At 47.3% G+C, this 21,934-nt stretch overlaps 1 protein-coding gene across 1 annotated transcript in view; it reads right to left on the bottom strand.

Annotated features, from left to right (window-relative positions):
* Nucleotides 1-6,365: 6,365 nt before the first annotated feature.
* The window catches only part of CD6 (CD6 molecule), a 50,283-nt gene continuing 34,714 nt past the window's right edge, over nucleotides 6,366-21,934 (bottom strand). The window contains exons 4-11 of the mRNA XM_044425807.1: nucleotides 20,908-21,213; nucleotides 16,236-16,313; nucleotides 14,578-14,721; nucleotides 13,199-13,321; nucleotides 11,685-11,777; nucleotides 10,722-10,823; nucleotides 9,559-9,675; nucleotides 6,366-8,555 (exon numbers count right to left, since the gene is read on the bottom strand). Coding sequence (XP_044281742.1) covers nucleotides 8,461-8,555; nucleotides 9,559-9,675; nucleotides 10,722-10,823; nucleotides 11,685-11,777; nucleotides 13,199-13,321; nucleotides 14,578-14,721; nucleotides 16,236-16,313; nucleotides 20,908-21,213 — 1,058 coding nt within the window. The 3' untranslated portion in view covers nucleotides 6,366-8,460. The remainder of the gene's footprint in view (nucleotides 8,556-9,558; nucleotides 9,676-10,721; nucleotides 10,824-11,684; nucleotides 11,778-13,198; nucleotides 13,322-14,577; nucleotides 14,722-16,235; nucleotides 16,314-20,907; nucleotides 21,214-21,934) is intronic.

Raw genomic sequence — 21,934 nt, 5'->3', positions numbered from 1 at the left:
TGGAGTGAGGCAAGGGAGAGAAAGAGAGAAGCAGCGCAATGTAAAAACATTGTTTTAAAATGTAAGGTATAATAATATACCCTATTTCTGGCTCTTGTGGGAGATACTGAGTTTTTGAATGGGCACTTCCTATCCTCTTTCTTTATTCTTTCCTTTTCTGGGCCACAGGTGTACTTTGTTTCTATTTCAATCTCCTGAAGACTCAGCCTCAGCCGTAGGTCTGTGGTTTGGTCAAAGTTTCTCTGTCTCCGAGCTTATAAACAGCTGAAGGATGTGGCACAGGGTGAATTTTCCATTGAGGCTGCTTTGTCGCTTTCTCAGCATCCCGTCCTTTGCTTCCTGCCCTCGGGGCTTTCATTCCTCTGTGCACATTCACACATGCACACACATCCTTGTGGGCCTGCATAATGATCCAAGGATCCAAAGGGTAGATAGGGTCCATGAAAGGAACTCACCCTATCTTTCCCAGCAGATGGAACAGAAGATCAAGCCAGCCTAGGAGTGAAATTGCAACCCACAGACAGAGCTCATAAGCATGCAGAAGAAGATTTGGGGAAGAGGGAGGAGATACTGATCATGAGTTGGGTTTCAAGTGGAAACCAAAAGCACATTGCTATCTGCTTTGTCATTAAAATGGAGCCTGTTCTGCCCTAATGGAGAAGGACAAATGCCAGGCCCAGAAACATCCACAGCATTTTGGTGGAGAAACTTGAGTAGCACGCTGGCTGGAGGGCATATGACATGTCAGTGCAGTACTCTTTTATTATTCTCTTCTAACTGTGTGCTGTCAGCCTGGCAATGGGAGCACTGGGTAGGACCTGCTCAGCTTATAAACTAAGCCAGTGCCTTATCTTTTCAGAACCTGATCAGACATGTGTTAATGTTTCCACTCAGCTAATTTTTAAACCAGCTTAGTATCTTAAAAAAAATTAGTCTCAGTGCAAGGTAATGTGCAGTTTTAGACTGCATACCTTAAATAATTTGACATATGCAAATGATAGAAAAATGGCAGGAGAGTTTGTCCCTCCCACCATCTCTGGTAATAAAACTGCACTGTTTTGTACTGTACATTTCAACAGAGTCACTGTGCTATGACTAATTTAAATGTGACAGCAGGTGTATCAAGAAAACTTCCCTTTGCAGCATACCGTGCAGCCAACATCCATATAAAATAAACCCTCGGCTGCTATGTGTCTTCTCAGCAGAGCTGAGAATGCTTGTCCTGGGTTAGGAGCTTTTCCACAAGAGGCTGTTAATCACTGAACTGAGTTTTGGTTTTGACACAGAATTGTGCTTTGGGCACTACACAAAATGATTATGGCTGCATAATCTCTAGACATCACAGTGTTATAGCAGAATATTGTAATTACACCAGTAGGAAAAGTCCTTTTCTTTTGCCTTCAGAAATAACACTCTACTTCCCTTGCTCTTAAGGGAGGGAAGGAAGGAAAAATGGAAGTGTGCTCTGAAAAAGATGAGTTTCTAAGAACCTGTGAAAGAAGGTATGAGTGAGGAATTATGAGCATACAATACATGCCTTATGTAGAAAACTCTAGAATCAGCCCAGTGCCAATAATGCCATATTCTCTCCCCATAAAGATTGTCTTGCTGCGAAGAAGGATATCCTTCTTGTGCATTTAATAATACAAGGGAATAAAAGATATAAAGTCTTTATAGACTGTGACTTTATTTGTGACAGAACAGGATAGCCTTGCTAGTTAAAAGTAAAAGTTAAAAGTACATAGAAGTTTCAGCCAATCATGAAAGACGCAGCAAAGACACTCTCAACCACTAAAGAAATAATCAAAACCTTTTCAAGACCACAAATGTGGGGGTGGCCACTGAGAGGGCAAAGGTGTGACTCTTATTAGTAATGATATCGCCCCTCCCCGCCAAATACTCACACTGTCTCATTTCACAGAGCCATTTAGATGCAATGGACACTCTACCCAGAAAAATAATGAATTCCAGGAATGCTGTGCTTAAGACGCTGGGCGAACATCGTGTGAAAGAACTGCTCGCACTGCCTACGCCAGGGGTCCTCGACCTTTTTGACCAGGGGGCCAGTTGAAAGCTGCCAGTGGTGGGCATGGGCCGGAAAGGGGGCGCCTGGCCGTGCGTGCAGGCCAGCGAGGGGGCGGGGGAGGGGCGCACGGTGAGGGGAGGCAAGGCGAGAGTGGGTGGGCAGGCGCACCAGGCAGCGGCTTGCTGGCTCGGAGATTGTCTTCTCCAAGCGAGCAAACCGCTGCCTCCCTGCGCGTGGGGCGCCATGGGTGGCGGCGGGGGGCGCGCGCATGGGCAGAGGGTCCAGATGGGCATGGCGGGCCGGATAAATGGGCATGGCAGGTTGAATCTGGCGCCTGGGCCGTAGTTTGAGAACCCACGGCCTACACAATGCGCACAACTGCAGTGAGTGTACTGGCTGGGAACGAGGAACTGGGGCAACCCCTCCCCAGTGTGCAAATCACCCGTGGCTGGCATCCTGATGAGCAGTGGCACAGTACAGGAATGGATGGGAAAGAGCTCAGCCCATTGAAGTGAATGAGGCAAGGGGAGCTCCATGTGTACCTCAGAGGCTGAGCCTGTACACCCCACGGATTAAATTTGGAGGCTACTCTCTAAAATGCCAACATGCTTCGCTTCACACCAAAAGCGACCGACCGACCAAAGAGCTGCTCCGCCCGTATGCGCAGCCACTTGTTTTCGGCTCGCTGAAGCTGCAGCAGCGGGAGAGTTGCTCTCTGTTGCTTGTCAGCGGCACTGGACAAAAACCGCGACTTGTGCTTGGTGAAACCAGCATCCAGTGCATCGCTTGCGACGTTGACCACTAGATGGCGATACGGACCGGAGGGCGCGCCCGACACCGCAAGTGACCCGAACGAGCAAAGGGAAGCACAGACACATCCCAAGGCCGATCGACGCCTCATAATTCGGACTTGATTTTGTTTTCTTTCATCTCATAAAGCACCTTTTTTAAAGCTGTTGCAATAAATAGCTAAATACATAAATGACAAGAACTAGGACTGGTGTTAAAGGTAGGCATAGGACCTCAAGGACCCAGGACCCTCAAGCCAACAGGTCCCACATGTACGGGCCCTGGGAGCTGTTCCTCTACCTCCCCATGGTGACCTGCTTGTCCACCCGCCTCTCGCTCTGGTCCAGACGATGGGGGTGGGGAGAAGGGAGAGCAGGAAATGGCCTTGCCGCTCCACCTGGTGATCTGGCAAGTGGGGGCAGAAATGAGGGAGTTCAGCAGGTGGGGGACAAGGATGCTAGAGAGGGGGGTCCTTTGAAGGTGTCCAGGGGGCCTCATAAATCTACAGATGGCCTGAACAATAATGCTGACCATCCCTTCTGTGACCAAGACTGCAAGTCTTAGCTGGTGACTCACCGCATGGTCAGAGGCCGTGTTCCTCTGATCCCCAGATGGCCAGCAGAAAGTTCTTTTGATCACACCCTGCTTCCCACACAGGGGCACAGGAAAGCTGCATCAGTCTTTCTACCAAGGCAATTCTGAGGATCGAGTGGGGCAGCAGCACAGCAGCAGATGAAGACATGCAAATATAAGAAGAGCCTCACAGCATAAAAGCAAAGCACTAGTCTAGTGCTCTTTTCCCACAGTGCCCAGTCAGGTGCTCAGAAACACCCCAACACGGGACATGAGTGCAAGAGCAGCCTCCTGCTAGCATTTCCCAGGAACTAAAAGAGTATTTACTTTCTTTGCACCATGCATGATTTTATACAAGTCTACCATGTCCCCACCTTCCTCACCCTTTTTTTCCTAAACCGAGCAGCTGCAAACATTGCAACTGGTTATCCCAGGAGATTTGCTCCAGGTGCATTGAATCTGTACAGCAGAGCCATGCCAAATCCGATGCTGGCAAGGTCATCTCTGCACACGTCACATGCGTTGCGAAGCATCAGGCGAGAGGGGGCTGTTACGTGCCCCTGAATGCTTCCTCATTCTGTTTGTTCAATTAGTTGTACATCTTTCAAAGCAGTTTTGCTGATTGCACAGGCCCTTCTGCTTCATCCTTGCAACGAGTGGAGAGTCTCTCTCCCTGGAGGGCAAAGGTGATGTACAGTATAAATAGGTTACAGTTGAAAAGCAGTGGATCGTGTTATTATTCTGGACAGCATCAAGAGTTTCCCATATGCTTCTGCTGGGGATATATAATGTATAGGTCATTTGGGAATAAGGCTTTGAAAAAAGTAGACGTATTTGTTCTGACTCAACGTCAGTTCCCTGGCCTTAGAGAACCTGAAATGCTGGTGTTACTGGGCACAGTCTTTCTTTGAAGCACTTCTGCTTGGCATGCAGTTCCCTCATCCCATCTTCTGCATCAGGCCTAGAACTTTGTTTCAGAATAAACATGTAGGGTCGGGGGAGGTTACATTTATTTATCTTGTAAATTCTTACATTTCTAGCAGATATAAGAGAGACTTAAGGCACAATCCCACTTGTGGGATTTCATACAGAAAAAAACAGCTTACAACTCCCCACATGCATTTTAGGCCTTTCTTCTGTCTAAACCTGCATAGGATTGTGCATTAAATATAAGAGGAATCTCCTATGTTGCACATTGCAGAATGGGTTTCACCTCTGAGTCAACCAATCCTGAAATAAGATTATCTTCTGCTAAGAGAATAGACATTTTGTAAAGGTGCCAATGTCATGGAATTCTCTTCTGATAAATATTTGCACATGAACTTAAACCCTTTTAGAAATTTCAGATCACATTGGCTGATTGTTAAATTCTGTTGATTGTCAACATGTTCATAGAATTATAGAGTTGGATGAGGCCTATAAAGATAACCCTATAATGCAGGACTCCAAATACAAGCATCCCTAATAGATTGCTATCTAATTGTTTCATTAATGCCTGCAGTGTGGGAGAGCCCAGGACTTCCCTAGGTCATTGGTTCCATTGTTCTATTGCTTTAACAGTCAGGAAATTTGTCCTGATGTCTCCTGGAATCTGGCTTCCTGTAACTTAAGTTCATCATTCCACGCCCTGCACTCTGGGACGTTGGAGAAGAGATCCTGGCTCTCCTCTGTGTGACAGCTTTTCATGTATTTGAAAAGTGCTATCGTATCTCCCCTCTCTTCTCCAGGCTAAAGATGTCTGGTTCTTTCAATCCATCCATCTTGGCTTTGTTTCCAGTCCCTGGATCATCCTTGCTTCTCTCCTCTGAGTCCCTTATACTCTCTGCAGGTGTTGCTCTTTTAATTTGTTCTTCTTTCATTGCTTGTTTGAATCTATTTTTATTTATGTGCTTGTTAATGATGTTGTGGATACTATTGTTTAGTTCTGATGCAAACCAATGTAGTATCCTTTTGGATGAACTACACTATGAAAACTTTTAAAATACACAAAAAGGATGTATTTTCTCATAACAACAAACTATAGATTGTTGAAAAAGTGAGAGGGTCTACTTGCTCCTGCTGAGAAAAGCCACCCATGGTTTCCAGCACATTTCTGTGTTCAGAAGTCATAGTAAGGGACAGAGTATCCCTGGACTGTTTATCTCACTGGGGGCAAACAGCCAGGAACCCACACACATACTTGCTCCCACCCATTCTTTTGACAACCCATGGTTTGTTAACTGTGGGTTGTTATGATGTGTGAACTAGGTCAATGACTCCTTCATTATATGCCTGTTTTAAAATATCCTAAACTTGTTCATTCAAAACTATAATATATGAAAGGACTTCTCAGACATACAGAACATCTAGAAGTAACAGGGCTGGACCAGGTTCCTTAGAAGCTCAGAGGGAACACAACCCAGAGATGTTTGTCTACCCAACAAATGCCCCCATTCTCTCCATTTGGGCTTGTGGATGTCCACCTCCCCATTCTTCCCAGTCCACAACACCCTCCATTTCTGGCATTTACAAGTGAGTGCAATTGCTTAAGTAGCCAAAATGATACCATCCATACACAGGACTAGGGAATTAGTAGATTTTGCAGTACAAAATGTCTCAGGTAGGAAAAGTACACACTGCAGGGGGACACCCCATGTCCAAAACAGCCCAGCTAGGACTGAGCATTCTCTGTTGCCACAGAAAACTGACCACTGGGGGTGGGAGGAGTGGAACTGAAAAGACTATTCTGAATAGGACCATCTCACACCGCGGAGGTCCAACTTCTCTGCTCTGATCTCATCTCAGCTGCTGCTGCTGCTGCAACATGCTGTCAAGTTGTCTCTGATTTATGGCAACGCTTGTGAATGAAGCCCTCCAAAATTTCCTGTCTTTGACAGCCCTGCTCAGCTCCTGTAAATTCAAGGTTGTGGCTGCCTTCATGAAATCAATCTATCTCTTAAATCTGTTCTGAGAATTTAAAAACAACAACAACAACAACTCCCAAGATAGCCTTTCTTTTTAATTAATTGTACATCATTACAAAAGTGCAATGGCTAAAGTTGCCATGGTGGGTTGAGTAACAGGAATGCAATTCAAAAGAATATGGGTCAGCTAAGGCAGAAGATGGTCCTGCTAAGGGCTCCTCAGGGGTCACCTCTGCTAACGCTGGCTGCATCCTTCTCCAGCCACTGCGCAGCATCTCAGGTTTTGCAGGGCCTCACATTTGTACTCCTAGACACATGGAGTTCTCTCTACCACTGGTGGGTGGGAAATGGGGTAAGGTGAGGGTGAGTGCAATGCTGGACCAAACTCTTTACACACTCAGTTACAGTGGTTTTACAAAGTTATTGTCAGAACTGTTTTCTTAGGTGAGCCCAAAATCCCGCAGCCTGGTGCCCATCAGCTTGTTTGAAATGCAACTCCCATCATACCTCATGATTGGCCCTGCTGGCTGGGGCTTCTGGGAGATGAAAAACAAAATATTTAACAAGCGCCAGACCGGAAAAGTCTAGATGGGACCATATGAAGAGCTGCCTGATATTTAATCTGATCACTGATCCATCTAGCCTAGTTGTTGGAGTAGTTAAGCCATATCAGCTACTCCAAACGAAGGAAGCTCTCCAGGTTAGCATGCATGGGAACTTCTTTGCCATCCTTGTTACCTGTGATACTTTTAGCTGAAGATACCAAGGCCTGCATCCATGCCCTACTGAGTGCAGAGCTTGAGCTCTTCCACTGGACTTCCTCAGATTTAGCCAACAACAGTCGGTCCTGTTTTTGTTGCCTGGCTTGAAATCTGACCAGGAAGAAGACTAGGTCTGTCTCCTGAAGCCCCTTAGCCCTTGCTTATCCAGATCATCTTCCATCCCAGGAGCTCAAAGGCCTCTGGAAGTCCTAGAGAAGAAAGCTAATATCACCATGGAATGGGTGGTACCATCACCACCCATTCCTCATCCTAGGGAGAAACTTGAGTACAGAAAGGGACTTAATTGTCCCCAGACAATGAGACAATGGGACGGTCAGGCAGAGCCTTTGGATGTTTCTAGATGGAGGAGAGTTCCTAGTGCTCTGTTCAAAGGACACTGTGCACCTATTTCCTATTTCTCTGTGGAGAGATGGAAGATCTGGTAGGGAAGCATGTCAAGATTACAGATAGAAGGCAAAGCTTGGATTCCTGCAAAATTCCATGCCTAAGGCAGGGTGTTTGTGCAATACAATTGTCATCTGGAACCACTGTCAACCTTCCTTACTCACAACCTTCTTCATTTTACTTCAAGTCTCACATCTGTCTGGTTACTGAATTCCAGAACTTGATGCATTATGGCATTAAAACAAAACGTGCACACACAGAAGATACCTCCCTGAGCATTGCCCTAAGAAAGGCCAATCCTTTCAAGGCCAAAATCTAGATTTCTTCCAGCGGAAAACCTTGACATCTAATCCATCAGTGAATGAGCCCAAGCCCTAACCAGAAAACTTGAGTATTCACTGGCAATGTAGTAAGCACTGCCTCCAGAGAAGAAACAGGATGCCCAGATCCTACTAGCAGAGCTCTGATTCCACGAATGGGAACTTGGCCTCCTTGCCAGTACCACAGGGGGACGTCTGTGTTGGTGATGCAACATAGTTCATGGTGATAGGGCTGTACCTATTTCTGGACGCTTCTGTCTGAGCTGCCTGTATGTTGAAATTAGAATCCAGGTGATGGCTAAAGCTTTGGAAATGTCTGTCTCAAGTACTTTATGATAATACATCACTGACTGGAAAAACAAAATCAGGGAAGGGGAATCTAATCCAAGCTCAGCATTTGTCCTTATAGGGCTTCTCCCTCAATAGCATATGTTAGAAAAATGTATCTGTGTGAATGTGACACATTTCTAGTTAATCCTGGGATAGGCACTGACATTTCTTTGCAGGCATGGTTTAATTCTGGGATCCATGGGTCTTCTTTCCAAATGCCAAATCCTCGCGGCTGAAACCCTATGGAAACCAGCCTCTGCCGGTTCTCAGGCTTGTCATCCTTGGCTGTTTCTAAAGAAGGAGGTAGTGAAGAGACAGATGGAGTTGCGGCATCTGTGAAGCAAGCCTGCCCCTCAGGACCACGTGTCATCGTAATCGCTGCTGTCAAATGAGCCAGTCTCAGGTCCAACCTCACAGTTCACCAAAGGTCCAGAAAACGTTGTCATGCCTGAAGCAAAGAAATGAGAAATGCATTTGGGTTAGTGGACAAGAAGCAGAAGGACACATCTCGGGAGGAGGCGGAGATGTTTGGTGACCCAAGTATCTAGCTGTGCAGCCCCTTGGGGGATTTGATCAGATAACAAGGGGGGAGCACTTTTCACGGTTGGGGTGGGGAGTTCTGGGATTTTGTTCTGCCTGGTCGCTGCTCGAGCCATGCGCTGAGGACTGCAGTAAGCGATGGCTCTGCATTTAGATGAGGAAAGGCATCGTCCGTGGCCCTGGAATGTCCTATAACAGCAACCAGTATTGTCTAAACCAGGGATGCCTAACTGGCCCCCATCCTAGAAAAAAAGTATATCTGGCCCCCGGCAGCCCCACTGCATTCTAATCAAGTTGTGATCAAACGTTTGCCACAGCTTCATGCAGAAAGTTCAGACTTGGAAAAATGTTGCTTCACTTTCCCTGGGTTTCGTATGTACCACGGAGGAACAACTGGGATGCGATGCTACACTTCCGTGTGTGTGCTCCGCAGCATATTGCCAGATGGTGCCAACTTCTTTACAGAACTTGATTTCACTTGTGAAGGGCTCTGTTTGGATCACAGACAAACTGAAGAAAAGATGCCCCTGAGCCCTGCTGGATTGCATCAAAGGCCTTCCTAGAGGAGAGAGCAACCTCTGGCAGCAAACAAGCAGGCTACCCCTGGCCCAAGCTGCTCTGCAGCTGGGACCTCCTGCAGGATTGTGTGACTGGGATCAGCTGTGCTACCCTAGAATGCCTGCATAAGAACAATATCAAGAGATGAGGATGACCTTGCAACAATCTGAGCTCTTCTTAGCCCCATGAAACCACAGGCAGGAAGCGGGCAGCTACATTTTCTATTTGTTGGTATTGTCTAGAAAAAATGCCCAGTGTGTTTTATTCAGTGACAATCTTGACTGGACAAGTAAGTGTACCAATAGACAAATTAAAGGCTAATTGTCCCCATTTACAACATTGCTGCTCTTCACCTTCAAAGGAAGTCTCATTTCCTGGATGGTCTTTCTGCTGCTCTGGTTTCTGGATGTTCTCATACCATTCCGCATCTCCAGAAGATGTGCTATCACTGTCTTCAGCCGCAGGTTGTGCTGGAGAAAACCATACATACATTCAGCCTTCCACTCCAGAACGGAATCAGAGAGCTTTGGATTCCACAGTGTGTCCCTGTGACAGCGGCAGGTTTCTGAAGGCCCTTGGGCAAGACACCCATGATGGGCACCCTCCCTCAAAGAGGCTACCTTCTCACCACCAGTGTCATGAGCTGCTACTGCCCTTCAGCCTCTTTCTCATCATTGCTACCACTGGCTTGCTTGCCAGGAAGAGGACAAGTTCCTTCTCACTGCCCTGTTGTCTGGGCCAGAGCAGGCAGAAGCAGGTCCACAAATGGGTTGCAAAGGTGAAGAGGAGCAGCAGCTCCAGAGGGCTGCTAACTGTGGGTCTCTGCTGGGGATGTAGGCCCTCGCTGACTTGCCTGTCCTTGACACCGGCCCCAACCTGTTCCTCAGTATCTGAAATTGGGTTGAATCGGCTTTCTGAAAGGTGTCTTCCAGTAATTCTCTCTGAGTTATACACTGTACATGGTTCCGAGGATGCACAGGAGATTGCTGTGGTGGATGCACATGGTGTGAAGGAGAGAAGTGTTTTTCCAAACACTCAGGGACGTGTTCCAGACTTGTGCAAGGAGATGTAATTGTCTGTGTTCCCAGGTGTGTTATCTAGTAGGTGCTTCTTTCCTTCACACTTGAACCACGCCCTGGACGCATACATGGGAAAGATGATTGCTACATAAGGTGGCAATTCTGTGCAACAGACATTACTGCCCACCTTGAAAACAGTGTGCTATAGGAGAGATAAGAGAGGGAAAGGGCTAAATGGGTAGAAACTGAGGGTTCTCATCACCCGCTGGGACAGATACTCAAGTGTCAGAGCAGGCACTAGGCCTGTCTGACTACACAAGTAAGCCAGGAAGTTGCTAAGTGGCCAATGCCATGTCACACCATCACAGGATCCCTCAGAGAGGATAAGTAACTGGTGGACTGTAGTGAGCAAAGGGGGCTAGGCTCTTCAGAACAACTACATGTGAATTGTGGTAAAATGCTACGGTACTAACAACCATATGCAGAAAGGCTCTCACCCCCACATGGATCTCTCTCAAAGGCTGAATGCCCAGTCTCATGCTCTGCAGGCAAAGCTGGCATGATAAAGTCCTCATCAGCTGCTCGGTGGCGAAGAGAATCTGAAAAGAGGAGCCAAGCAGACCACATCCAACTCTCAGAAGCAGAGCCCTGGAGGGAAAGGGTGGGGTGGGGTGGGAGTGGGGGTGGGGCTGGACAGCCATTTCTGGAGCTGCTGATTTCTTCAAAAGCTCTGGGGCCAGGAGACCTGCAGAACATGACCTTCTCCTTGAGTTCTTACAGACGTCACTGGAGATGAGGTTGTTTTATACCCTGTGTGTCTCTCTCACCTCCAGTTCCTCTAATCCCAAATGCATCCCTTAAAGATGACATTTGAACATTTAGTTACCTTTGAATACGTATGGTATATTAATCTAGATAGTTCATAGGTGGGAGTGGTGCTCTGATTAGAACATACCCCAAACTTAACTCCGCCATTACTATTCCCTTATCCCAGACAGACCTTCTGAATAGGATCTATAGAAGTTCAGATTGCATGGTCAGGAGCAGGGCAGCAGTGTGTGTGTGTGTGTGTGTGTGTGAGTGAGTGAGTGAGAGAGAGAGAGAGAGAGAGAGAGAGAGAGATATGCAGGTTCTTTGAGGGCCTGAGCCAGGAGCTGAGGATGTGCAGGTGCACCAAGGAGCAAGTCATGCTGAGGAAGGAGGGCAATAAGCTGTGTGGGGTCCTGTGGGGAGAATCTTTTTTCCATTGCAGGAACAGGAACAGTTAGGGAGGGGGGATTTAGATCAGGTAAACAGCAAGGGGAAATGGTTGAACAGCCTCTCCCCAGCTGCACAGCTCTGATCAGATCCAGAATTCTATTAAACTAAGTGTCATGGAACTTCCACCCAAACAATGCCAAACAAGGCAGTAACATATTTGCCGCCAGCAGCACCAGGAGGAGGAGGAGGAAGATGCTCACTGTAGAAGGTTGAGAGGGCCACTGGTGGCTTGTGGTTGAAATCATAGTGCTCATAATCCGAATCAGAGTCGTCACTGACAGGCACAGGTCTCACTGCAGAACGAAGGAAAGCCAGCTCAATTATTTGGTAAAGAAAGCACCCAGAGTTTCCTACAGAGCTGAAGTTTTAACATACTGCAGCCCTGAATAAGGAACCTGTGTTACAAAAGACCCTGGGAAAACCAGGCATGTTGACATTCATGGATAGCTGGAGACTTTTCTTGGTATACTGGTCTGGCACAAGAATGAATCTTACAGTGGTGTGCTAGTCTGTTGCCACAAAAAAAGACAGAATCTTGTGGCATCTCGAAATCTAACACATTTATCATCACCCAAGCTTTCAGTTACATGAAGTATTAACCAGGGTTGGTAGGTACATACAGACAAGCACATGCATAAAACGGTATAGTCAGAGGGAAATGAAATGCAAAAAATACAGACAGTGGCACTTTGAACTAAAGCTGAAGTATCAGCACAGTGTGACAGTTCATAAAGTGGTGTTGATAACTGGAAGTCTTATGAGTTTGGAGTGGGTCTGCATGAGCGAGGGTGGGGTCCCTTACCACCTAGTGCTTATAGCTGCAAGGGATTCAAGCTTCTGTCCAGTCATGAAAACCTTAACATTTAGATTTCTGCAAGCAGAGCTATTAGTGTGGGTGTCCTGAGGCAATACCTCTGAAAAGATTGTTGATAGCTGGGAACATTTTGGTGAAGTGTTTTGGGGGAACTAGGATGGCCCAAGAAATCACAGGTGATGAGCAAAGATGGCTTCTCTCTCAGGGTCTTCCATAGCCAAGTGGGGGGCAAGAAAGCCTTTGTGTCTGCGGCAGGGTCAGCATCTTCTGCAAGTGGGTTATTAAAGGGACAGAAAGCTGACTATGCTCTTTGCAGTGAATGCTTACGCACTAGAAGTTCCCCTATAAATCTGAGCGGGAGCAGGACTCCTGCAATATTAATGTTGTGAATGCAGCATGTGTCTGCATTTTATGTTCGGTGCATATACCTGTGTGAATAAACCCTGTATCACAGAAATGCTCTAAGTCTCCAGGGACCTTCATCTAAGAAAACAGAGTCCTGGGTAAGTGTGGGAATCCCTGAAGCATTTCACTGTTTGGAAGTGAGATGTGCTACCGAACAGTATTCAGATTTGCAACTATGTTAAGTGGCAGAAAGTTTATCAGGCGTTCCCCCACCATCACAACAAATACCATCTTAAAAAGAGGATTTCCCCCCCTCAGGATCACAGCAGAGAGGAAAGGGTTAAATTCTCCAGTGTCATCATCTTAATTCCAGTGCGCAGCTGCCCCCGCCCCCCCCCCACCCCCCACTGGCAGATTCTGGTCAAAACCATCAAAGGTGGAAAGCGCCACCAGGAAAGAAGGAGCGATAGAGAGTGAGATTGAGAGGGCTGCTGGAGTGACGGGGAAGTGGAGCACCAGGTGGGGCAGGCAACCAGCGCTGCTGCAGCCTCTTACCTTCTTCTTTGGGGAGGCTTGTGGGGATGTCCCTGTAGTCATGACGAGCTTCGGTGGCTGTGATCTGCACACTGTGATTCACCAGGGCAGGGGCTGATGCCAAGCCAGAGGAAACGGCACAATCTGCACACAGAGAAGGGTGTTGTGTCCTGTGAGGCCGTCTGCAAAGGGGCACGGACTCCTGCTAGGTCCACACTCCTTCCACCCATCAGTGAGGGCAGATCAGTAGCAAACACATGGTTGGTCCATGCCTATGTGAAAGATGCATGAAGTGAACTCTATTTCCAGCTCATCCTTCAGTGGAAAAGAGAAGAAACCCTTGTCCAAGGTAGCTTAGTTATTCACATTTAACAGAGCAACAGCAGTAAAACAGTGTATAACTAAACATGAAGGAAAGGGCAGCCATTCACAATAATTTCCATAACAGATTATGAGGCAGGGGAGGAAATAGGACAATGAAGTAGGTGCGGGCAAGACTGCATGGGGAATATCAAATAAGTCATGCACTGCAGCCAAGAAGGCCCACTCACCCACCTCACCCAAACGACAGCACCCGGAGGGTGGCTTTTCTGACAGTATTCAAAGCTCGTGGGGCAGGCTTGTATGGAGAAAGGGAATCCTTTGGAGAAACTGGTGTCTGGCTGTATAAGACTGCAGCTGAGTATGATTGTAGCTGGAATGCCCAAGGAAGTGTGTTTGCACCAACAGGTAGCACTTTGCAGCCAAGAGGCTGGGTGTCCATAAAACGCTGGCATGAACACGTTCAAACACAGGGTGCCAAGAAACGTGCTCGGCGCTACTGAATGAGGATTCGATGTTTGCCTGCTTTCCTGAAAAGTTGTCATGAATGTCAGAAGCTGGCTGGCTGAACACTGCGTCTTTCCCATGAAAGGGATGTGCATGAAACCCTTCTCTAAGTGATGCCGAACTGTACCTTCTGACATGAGTCTATCTGCCAGTGTACTTATCAGGGAAAGAACACAGCCAAGAGCCCCAAGAGATCACGGCTCAGTTAAGTACTTTTCTTCGAGAAGCTTCAAGGCTTCGTTGTCAATCAGCCCTTATTTCTGACATCTCTCTGCACTCTCCTTCTGCAGATTTCAATTTGCATTATAGCCTGGCCACAAAGCAGGCTTCTGGAAGTGGCAGAATCTGAAAAACATCCACATCTTATGACATCTCCTCCTTGCCTGTGTGAACCCATGGCAGGAGCACTTCATAGTTATTCTGATTTCTGCCAGAAAGAAGCTGGAAGGTGTTTCAAAGTCATAGCTTAGCCCTACTGAAGAAACAGCCCATGCTCTTCCTCTCCAAATGCAATATCCTAGCCCCATCCCACCAATTCCCCCCCTTTGCGGTGCTGGTGACACCCAGCGTACCAAGGGTACCATTTTTCCGTCGCCATTTCAAGGTGATAATCAGGGTCAGGGTGACCAAGAAAAGGAGGATCCCGAGGAGAATGCAGAGAATCTGCAGCATCTGGTAGGATGGAGTCGGTTCCCAGTTCTCAGGGCTACTCCAACCTACAAATGGGAATATGAGCAGAGGTGGGTGAGTGGAAGGGAGGAAGACGTGGGGGAGAAAAAGAGCCTCATAAAACTGACTTTGAATTAGTGCCCTTTCTGGGTTGCCTAGGGAAATCTGTACCCATTTAATCATATACATGTAGCACACTATACATGGGAACGAACACTACTCACACCACAGTGACCAGCAAACTCAGCCATGCGTGCAGTGCAAACCCCACCTGCCGGGGCCAAATTTAGGCTGGAGACAGACAGATTTTTCAGACTCTCAGAGGTTCTGAACCCTCAGACTACTCCCCCCCCCCGCCATTTAATCAGAGGCAAGACCGCAGAGGAGGCAATGTGTGCATCCTTTGGCAAGCAACTGCATTTAACCCTTCAAAACTTTTGTATGTTTCTGGACTGGAGCAGGCTTGCCTCCTGGGGAGAAACTTCCTTCAGCACTGCAGACGCTTTGAAAGAAGCCTTCGCCATGCAATTGCCCTGCTTCATCCGCGGACTTTGATGTGTGGGGGCATGTGGGGTGGGGGTGCCCAGGCATCCTCATCTTCCATCTGTCACCTGCCCCCCCACCCCAGCACACATTTCCCCACTGCTTCCTCTATCTTTCCTTACCAGGCAATAAGGCGTAAAAGGCAGACTAGCTCCAAAGTATCTGGGGGTGCCCTACATTTCTGCCTTGGATATGCCAAGCATCCTTTAAGCAATGGAAAGCCCCCCAAGGGTCTTTCAGGCACAAAGGCGGAAAGCCAGGGGAAGCCACCCAAGGCTGTCCTGCAACTCAGCACAGCAGGGGGTGAGCTGCTTAGCAGCCCTCCTCCCTGTCTAATTGCACTACTCCAGTACATCGCCAAAAGCCTGCAGGCGCGGGTTCTTTCAAGTCAGCATGGGACCTTTGGCTTTCCCTGCCTCTGCCGCTGCTGGTCCTGTGGGCCTCTCCTCTCCTACCATCTCCCTGGCTCATTCTGGCCTTCACCTCTTGCTTTCTTTCCTTCAAAGCACCCTTCCCCATTTCCCCTTTTGCACCTCCCCTGCATTCCTTTGGCCAGCTGCCTTCTCAGGCTGTTGCTACCTTCTCCTCAGGCTCTTCTGTCTCTCCTTTCCCAGTGCTTTCCTCTTGCCATGCCTCAAGCCAACTTAATCAAAGGCAGGCAGAGAACCCTTCAGAGGCAGAGCAGCTCAGCCTGGTTCCCTCTCTGTGACATTAGAGCAGATGGGCCTGGGACAAGCAGAAGCTTTATCACCAGTGCCCAAAAATCCTTCTGTGCCTTATGATACAAGCCAGAGTAATAGAGACCCTCTGGAAGTCCTGTCTTATTGTAATCTGCCAACCAGGCAGGGATCCTGCTTCTGCCTCACTGTACAGGAGACACGTGGTAATCTATGGGCCGCTCTAATCGAGACATTGCCATCCAGAGACTCACAGCTGTATGGGAGGGTATCTAGTGAGCTCCCCGCAGCGATGCAACAGGCAACAAGCACACAATGGGGCCTATATGGGCTGCACTTACTTGGGCTGGACAAGTGGGATGTCAGAGTCACTGCTTCTGGTCCTGGGGTGTTTGCAGAGCCACCCAAACCCAGTGATCCTGCAATCCAGAAAAGAGCACGAAAGATGAACCAACAACACCTGAGAAACACATCAGTATCAGGGAGAGAAAGAGGAAGATAGAGACATCGTTAGCCAGGGCTTGCCCAGACTGCATCTTCTAATGGCCCTGCCTAGAGGTGGTTGTTACAGTATGTGCTTCGGAGAGCACTAGGATTGCCCCAGGGTACTCCTCCCCAAGCACGGATGCCAGGGAGTTGCAGCCATGCAAGGCGCACAGCCTGTGCTGCTTCCACATCAGCACCTGTCGGCCCTGGGGATGAGTGGACAGGAACCAACGTGAGCTTAGCACATCTCAGCCTTGGAGTGAGGCAGCCTTTCTGATCAGAGGCAGCTGATCAGCCTTAGACTATGGGAGATGCTGTGCTGGTAGCTTCTGCATCTTCCAAACAAGCTGTCTTGCTGCTGTGCCACCCAATCAGGGGTTTCCAGATGGTGGCAGTGGTACAGTTGCCAAGCGCTGTTCAACCACCCTCTGCAGAACAGCCAGACAGCACAATGGCATGGAGTTCATGCTGCAGCAGGAAAACCAGAAGGCAACCCTGCTTGGATCATGTGGCTACCATCTGCAACGGGAAAGGAAGTATTGGCATGGATTCCACCCCAAAAGAAGCAAAGAACAACAAAGAAGCTGCTACTTCCATCTTGCAATGCTGACATGGAAAGACCTGGGTGCAGGGGGAGCTGTGCCACGTCGTTCACCACAATCATTCTCTCTTGTCCCTTACTTGGTCTCCATCCTCTCAAATCTAGCTCCCCCAAAGCCATTGCTGTTTGGTGGTTCCTTTTCCAGTCTGTCTAAATGTGGATGGGATGATATTGCTGCAGGATGGACCCACAGCTGGTTGAGCCACTGAACCGAGTGAATGCACACAAATAGCTCTCGATCAGCTTGGAGGGAGGGCAAATGGAGGGCCCCAGGGCCTGTCCCAGGCCTTGTACAGGGCTGTGCTTTTATAAAGGACTTGGATGACGCATTGAGGGGATGCTTATCTAACTAGCAGATGGCACAGAACTGTGATAGCTCACACTGTAAAAGACAACTTAAAATGATCTTGAGAGGCTGGAGCAAGCCCAACAAAAGCTACATAGATGTGCAAAACAAGCAAGCAAGCAAATCAAAGGTATAAGTATAGGATGGAGAAAGACACGGTTTGATGGTTGTTTCGGTGGATCACAAGCTGAATATGAGCCAGTAGTGTGATGTGCCTGCTAAAAAGCTAATTTAGTCCTAAGCTGTATTGACAAGAGGATAGTTAGCAACCTGATTGTAGAAAGCATTAGTTTAGCTCCATTCTCTGCTGTACAGGCTACATCTGGAGTACCCTGCCCAGTTCTTAGTGCCACATTTTAAGGAGCAGATTGATATATAGGGTCCTGTCAAGAGAGTGACTAGGATGGTGAAGGATCTGTAAACCAAATCCTGTGAGAATTGGCTGAAAGAAATGCATATATTTAGCTTGGAGATGAGAAGATTAGAGAGGCATGTTAGCAGACTTTACATTTCTGAAGGGCTGTCATGCGGAAGAAGGAGCAGATTTGTTCTCTTCTGCTCTGCAGGAAAGAACTAGAATCATTGGGTGGAAATTACAGGGAAGCAGAATCCAGCTAAATATTAGGGGGAACCTTCTAGCGGGAAGAGCTGTATGACTGGGGAACAAACTGCTTGGGGAGGAGGAGGGTGTTCCTTCTCTAGAGTTATTTAAGCAGAGGCTAGATGGACATCTGTCAGGGATCTGTCTTGCAGTTGCAGATGCTGGCCTGAGCAGAGGGTTGGGGCGGATTGCTGCCAAGGCCTCCACCAACCCTTTGACACTATTGTTCTGGCCCAGCCTAGGAGTGGCCTCCTAATGCATTTGGAGAAAAAACACAGGCTGTGCAGGTTTACCCACTCTTTCCTGATAAAGCCAGGCAGCTAGACTCTCGATGGCTCTTTATTTCATTCCCCCATGTGATTCTCCATCTATCTTGAGCTTGAGCACATTGTCCACTAGTTGCAGCATCTAGGAATAGCCAGTGGAGCTTCACTACAGACTATTTTTACTGGTTTGTTTCATAGTATCTACAAAATATTAGCCTTTGATTGCCTGTTCCTTTCCCAACTCTTGTATTTGATGTGCATTTTCTTTTTGCCAACTTATTTTGGCTTTTGCTAGGACAACCCAACTGTCTTGGAGTAAGGTGTGTGTGTGCATGTGCGTGCATGAGGGAGGTGGGGACTGGTCATTGTTCTAAAAGAGTGTTTAATAAGAATTGCAAATTTGCCCAAGAAAGATGAAAGAACTAAATGTGAACCACCCGCTCTCCCCTCCCATTAACTGACTCATGGGAGCACTTGCGTCACTTTTTGGAGTAAAGGAAGTTAGCAGGGGAAACAAACAACGGAAGGAAAGTGGTCATAGGAAAACCCCAAACAGATGAATGTGGGGAAAGCAACTAGACAAAGTGTGCCTCTCTCTCTCTCTGTCTCTCAGGCATTACCTACCATTAATCCCAGAATAATAGAGTAGTAGGGTCAGAAGTGGCCAAGAAGGCCACCGAGTCCAACCCCTGCTGTTGCAGGATGCCAGTTACACCATCCCACTCAGATGGCTGTCCGGTTTCTTCTCAAATGTTTCTGTTGTGGAAGAGCACACAATCCCTCTTGGCAGCTGGTTCTACTGTCATTTTGCTGTTACAGAAAGGAAATTCTTCCTTGTGTCTAGCCTGCACTTAAGTTCATTGTCTCATGTCCTACAATTTGGGATGAGTGAGGTCTTTTCCTTCTTTTTTGTGACAGCCTTTGAGGTACCTGTACAGTGCTATCATGTCACCTCATAGTCTTCTTTTCTCATGACTGAACAGGCCCAGTTCTTTCAGCCTCTCATTATAAACTTATTTTCTAGGTCCTACCATCTTTGCTACCTGTCTCGCTAACCTTCCAGTGTGTGTGTGTGTGAATTAACATGTGGACAGGGATGATCTGGTAGACATTGTTTCATTGGATTTCCAAAACTTTTTGACAAAGTCCCTCACCAAAGACTCCTGAACAAATCTTGTAATCACAGAATAAGAGGGGAGGTCCTCTTATAGATCAATAACTGCTCGAAGAACAGAAAGCAGGGAGTAGGAATAAATGGCAAATTCTTTCAGTGGACAGATGCAAACAGCAGGGTATCACAGGGAGCTGTACCAGCACTTTTCAACCTACTGATAAATAATCTGGAAGTATGGGTAAGCACTAAAATGGTCAAGTTTGCTGATGACACTAAACTATTTAGGGTGGTTAAAGCAAAAAAGGATACTGATCTCTCCAGACTGGGAGAATTGGCATCAACATGGCAAATGCAGTTCAGTGTAAGCAAGAGTAAAGTAGTGAATAATGGGCAAAACATCCCAACTTCAAATATGAGCAGATGGGATCCGAGCTAGCAGTGACTGATCAAAAAAGGGATCTTGGGGTTGCAGTGGAGAGCGCCATAAAAATGTCAGCCCAGCTGCTGTGAAAAAGGCAGACCCCATGCCAAACATAATTAGGAAATGAATTGGGGACGGGGGGAACCCTGCTAAGATTGTGCTGTCCCTGTGGTGTGACTTCACAGTTCTGGCCAGTGCACCTGAAAAAGGACATTATTGACTCGATAGGGGCATACACACTGATGCATTGTGTGGAGGAAGTGGATAGGGGCATATTTTCTCCAGCCTTCATAATTCTGGAACCTGGAGTCCTTCCATGAAGTGATCGGCAAGAGGGTCAGCAGAGATATGAGGAAGTGCTTCTCCACACAGTGCATAATTAAAGTATGGAGTTCATGTCCACAAGATGTAGTGTTGGCCACTGCATCTTGAGGAAGTGGATTTAAAAGGGAATTGGACAAAGTCATGAAGGAGAAGGCTATCCGTGGCTATCCGTCCTGGTGGAATATGCTACCTCCAGTATCAGAGGCAATGTACTTATGTGCACCAGTTGCTGGGGAACTTGGGCAGGAGGGGACTGATGCAGTCTTGTCCTGGTTGTGGATTTCCCATGGGCAGCAGGTTGGCCACCATGTGAACAGAATGCTGGACTAGATGGACCTTTGCAATGATCCAGCATGGCTCTTTTTATGCTCTTACCTCTGGGCAGAAGTCCAGTGCAGAAGAAGAGGGAAAGAAGGAGAGAACACACAAACCCTATTCAGGCACTCTTGCTCAGGGTAGAATTAACAAGTGAGGGCGGGTAGCAAGGATGAACGTGCCAGCTCCATCCCCTTCCTTTACCATTCATATCGCCCTCTGTGTGTCACGGGGGAACTTCTGCAGCAGAACACCTTTTGTATCTGTACAGACTTCCCACACAATGCAGAACTGTGGAAAATCAGGGTTCTGTGCTCTACAGGGAGCTGCCTCCACAGATTTGAGAGGTTACCCACTGCAGCAATTTGCCCCCAGCACACGGAGGGAGATGAAAATGGCAACGTGTGGACGTGGAAGGTGGTGGGACAGAGTGCTCATCCTTGCTTTTTGCTCTTGCATGTTCATTCTACTCCAATGCAGAGGAACTGAATGGGGCCTCAAGGGGGACACACACCGATTAAAGCCCTGGTACCAATTACCATTACATATCACACCAGCAGCTCTGAACTGTTCACATGGACTGACTTTGTTGTAGAGCCAGTCACAACCGGCGAGTGAGTCTTCACTTCCAAGGCACTGATAGGACATCTTGCCCAGCAGTGTGTGGTTGAAGGCCACCCGTGAGACTGAAGCCTTTTCACTGCAGCCCAAGGAACGGCAGAGCACATCAGCCTCATTCCGGTACCAGCTCCCATCACATACAGTGTTCCAGATGCCATGGTAATAGACCTCTACTCGGCCAGCACAAGCATCTAGTCCTCCTGATAGCCGCCACTCTTGGTGCTCTGTATAGGTGGTAGGAGAGTAAAGGAGGCAGCGTCAGCAAGAGGAAAAGGCTCAGAACGTGCCAGCTTTCTTACATTATTTTCTACAATAAGCTGCTAGACACCCACATCTGTGAACCCAGCAAGATTTCCAAGTCTTGTAGGCTACAACTATAGATCTGTATTCACATGTGATGCTATGAACTGTATTGGAGCCATTTTCAGCATCTGAAAATTGAATAGGACAGCCATATTGATCATAATATCAGTTCAAGTTAAAATCTTCCAAACTGTTGACTGGATTAAAGGGGGAAATAGTCTTGTTCATAAAACTATAAGAAGATAATAGAACCCACAAACTTTCTAAAAATGGTTACTGTATATTAATCTTTCAAATGAAAAATATAGTGGCATCCAATAATTGTCATGTTTTCTTTTCAGTACTATCAAATGTACAGTGAGCTACATATATTTACACATTTGTATTTATTTCTGTTAAAGTGTCTGCTAATATATATGATGTGCATTTTAAAAGCTACTAAAAAAGAGAAAACGATGTGATGGAAACTAAGGGCATGCAAACATAAAACCAACCACGGCAGGATGCAAATTTGGTTTAAAATGGTTTTCTTCTGTTTCTCATCTCCCATTAATTATGTCCAGACATGCACAAAAATAATCTGAGCTCAAAGGAGGGTCAGAAGGAAACAAAAAAGGATGAAAAGTCCTGAGTGCCAGTGAA

Source organism: Varanus komodoensis, unplaced genomic scaffold, assembly GCF_004798865.1.
Source record: "Varanus komodoensis strain SLA01 unplaced genomic scaffold, ASM479886v1 scaffold16, whole genome shotgun sequence".
NCBI classification, from domain to species: Eukaryota; Metazoa; Chordata; class Lepidosauria; order Squamata; family Varanidae; genus Varanus; species Varanus komodoensis.
Note: the sequence above shows the minus strand (reverse complement) of the source record. Positions and strands in the feature narration are given on the sequence as shown.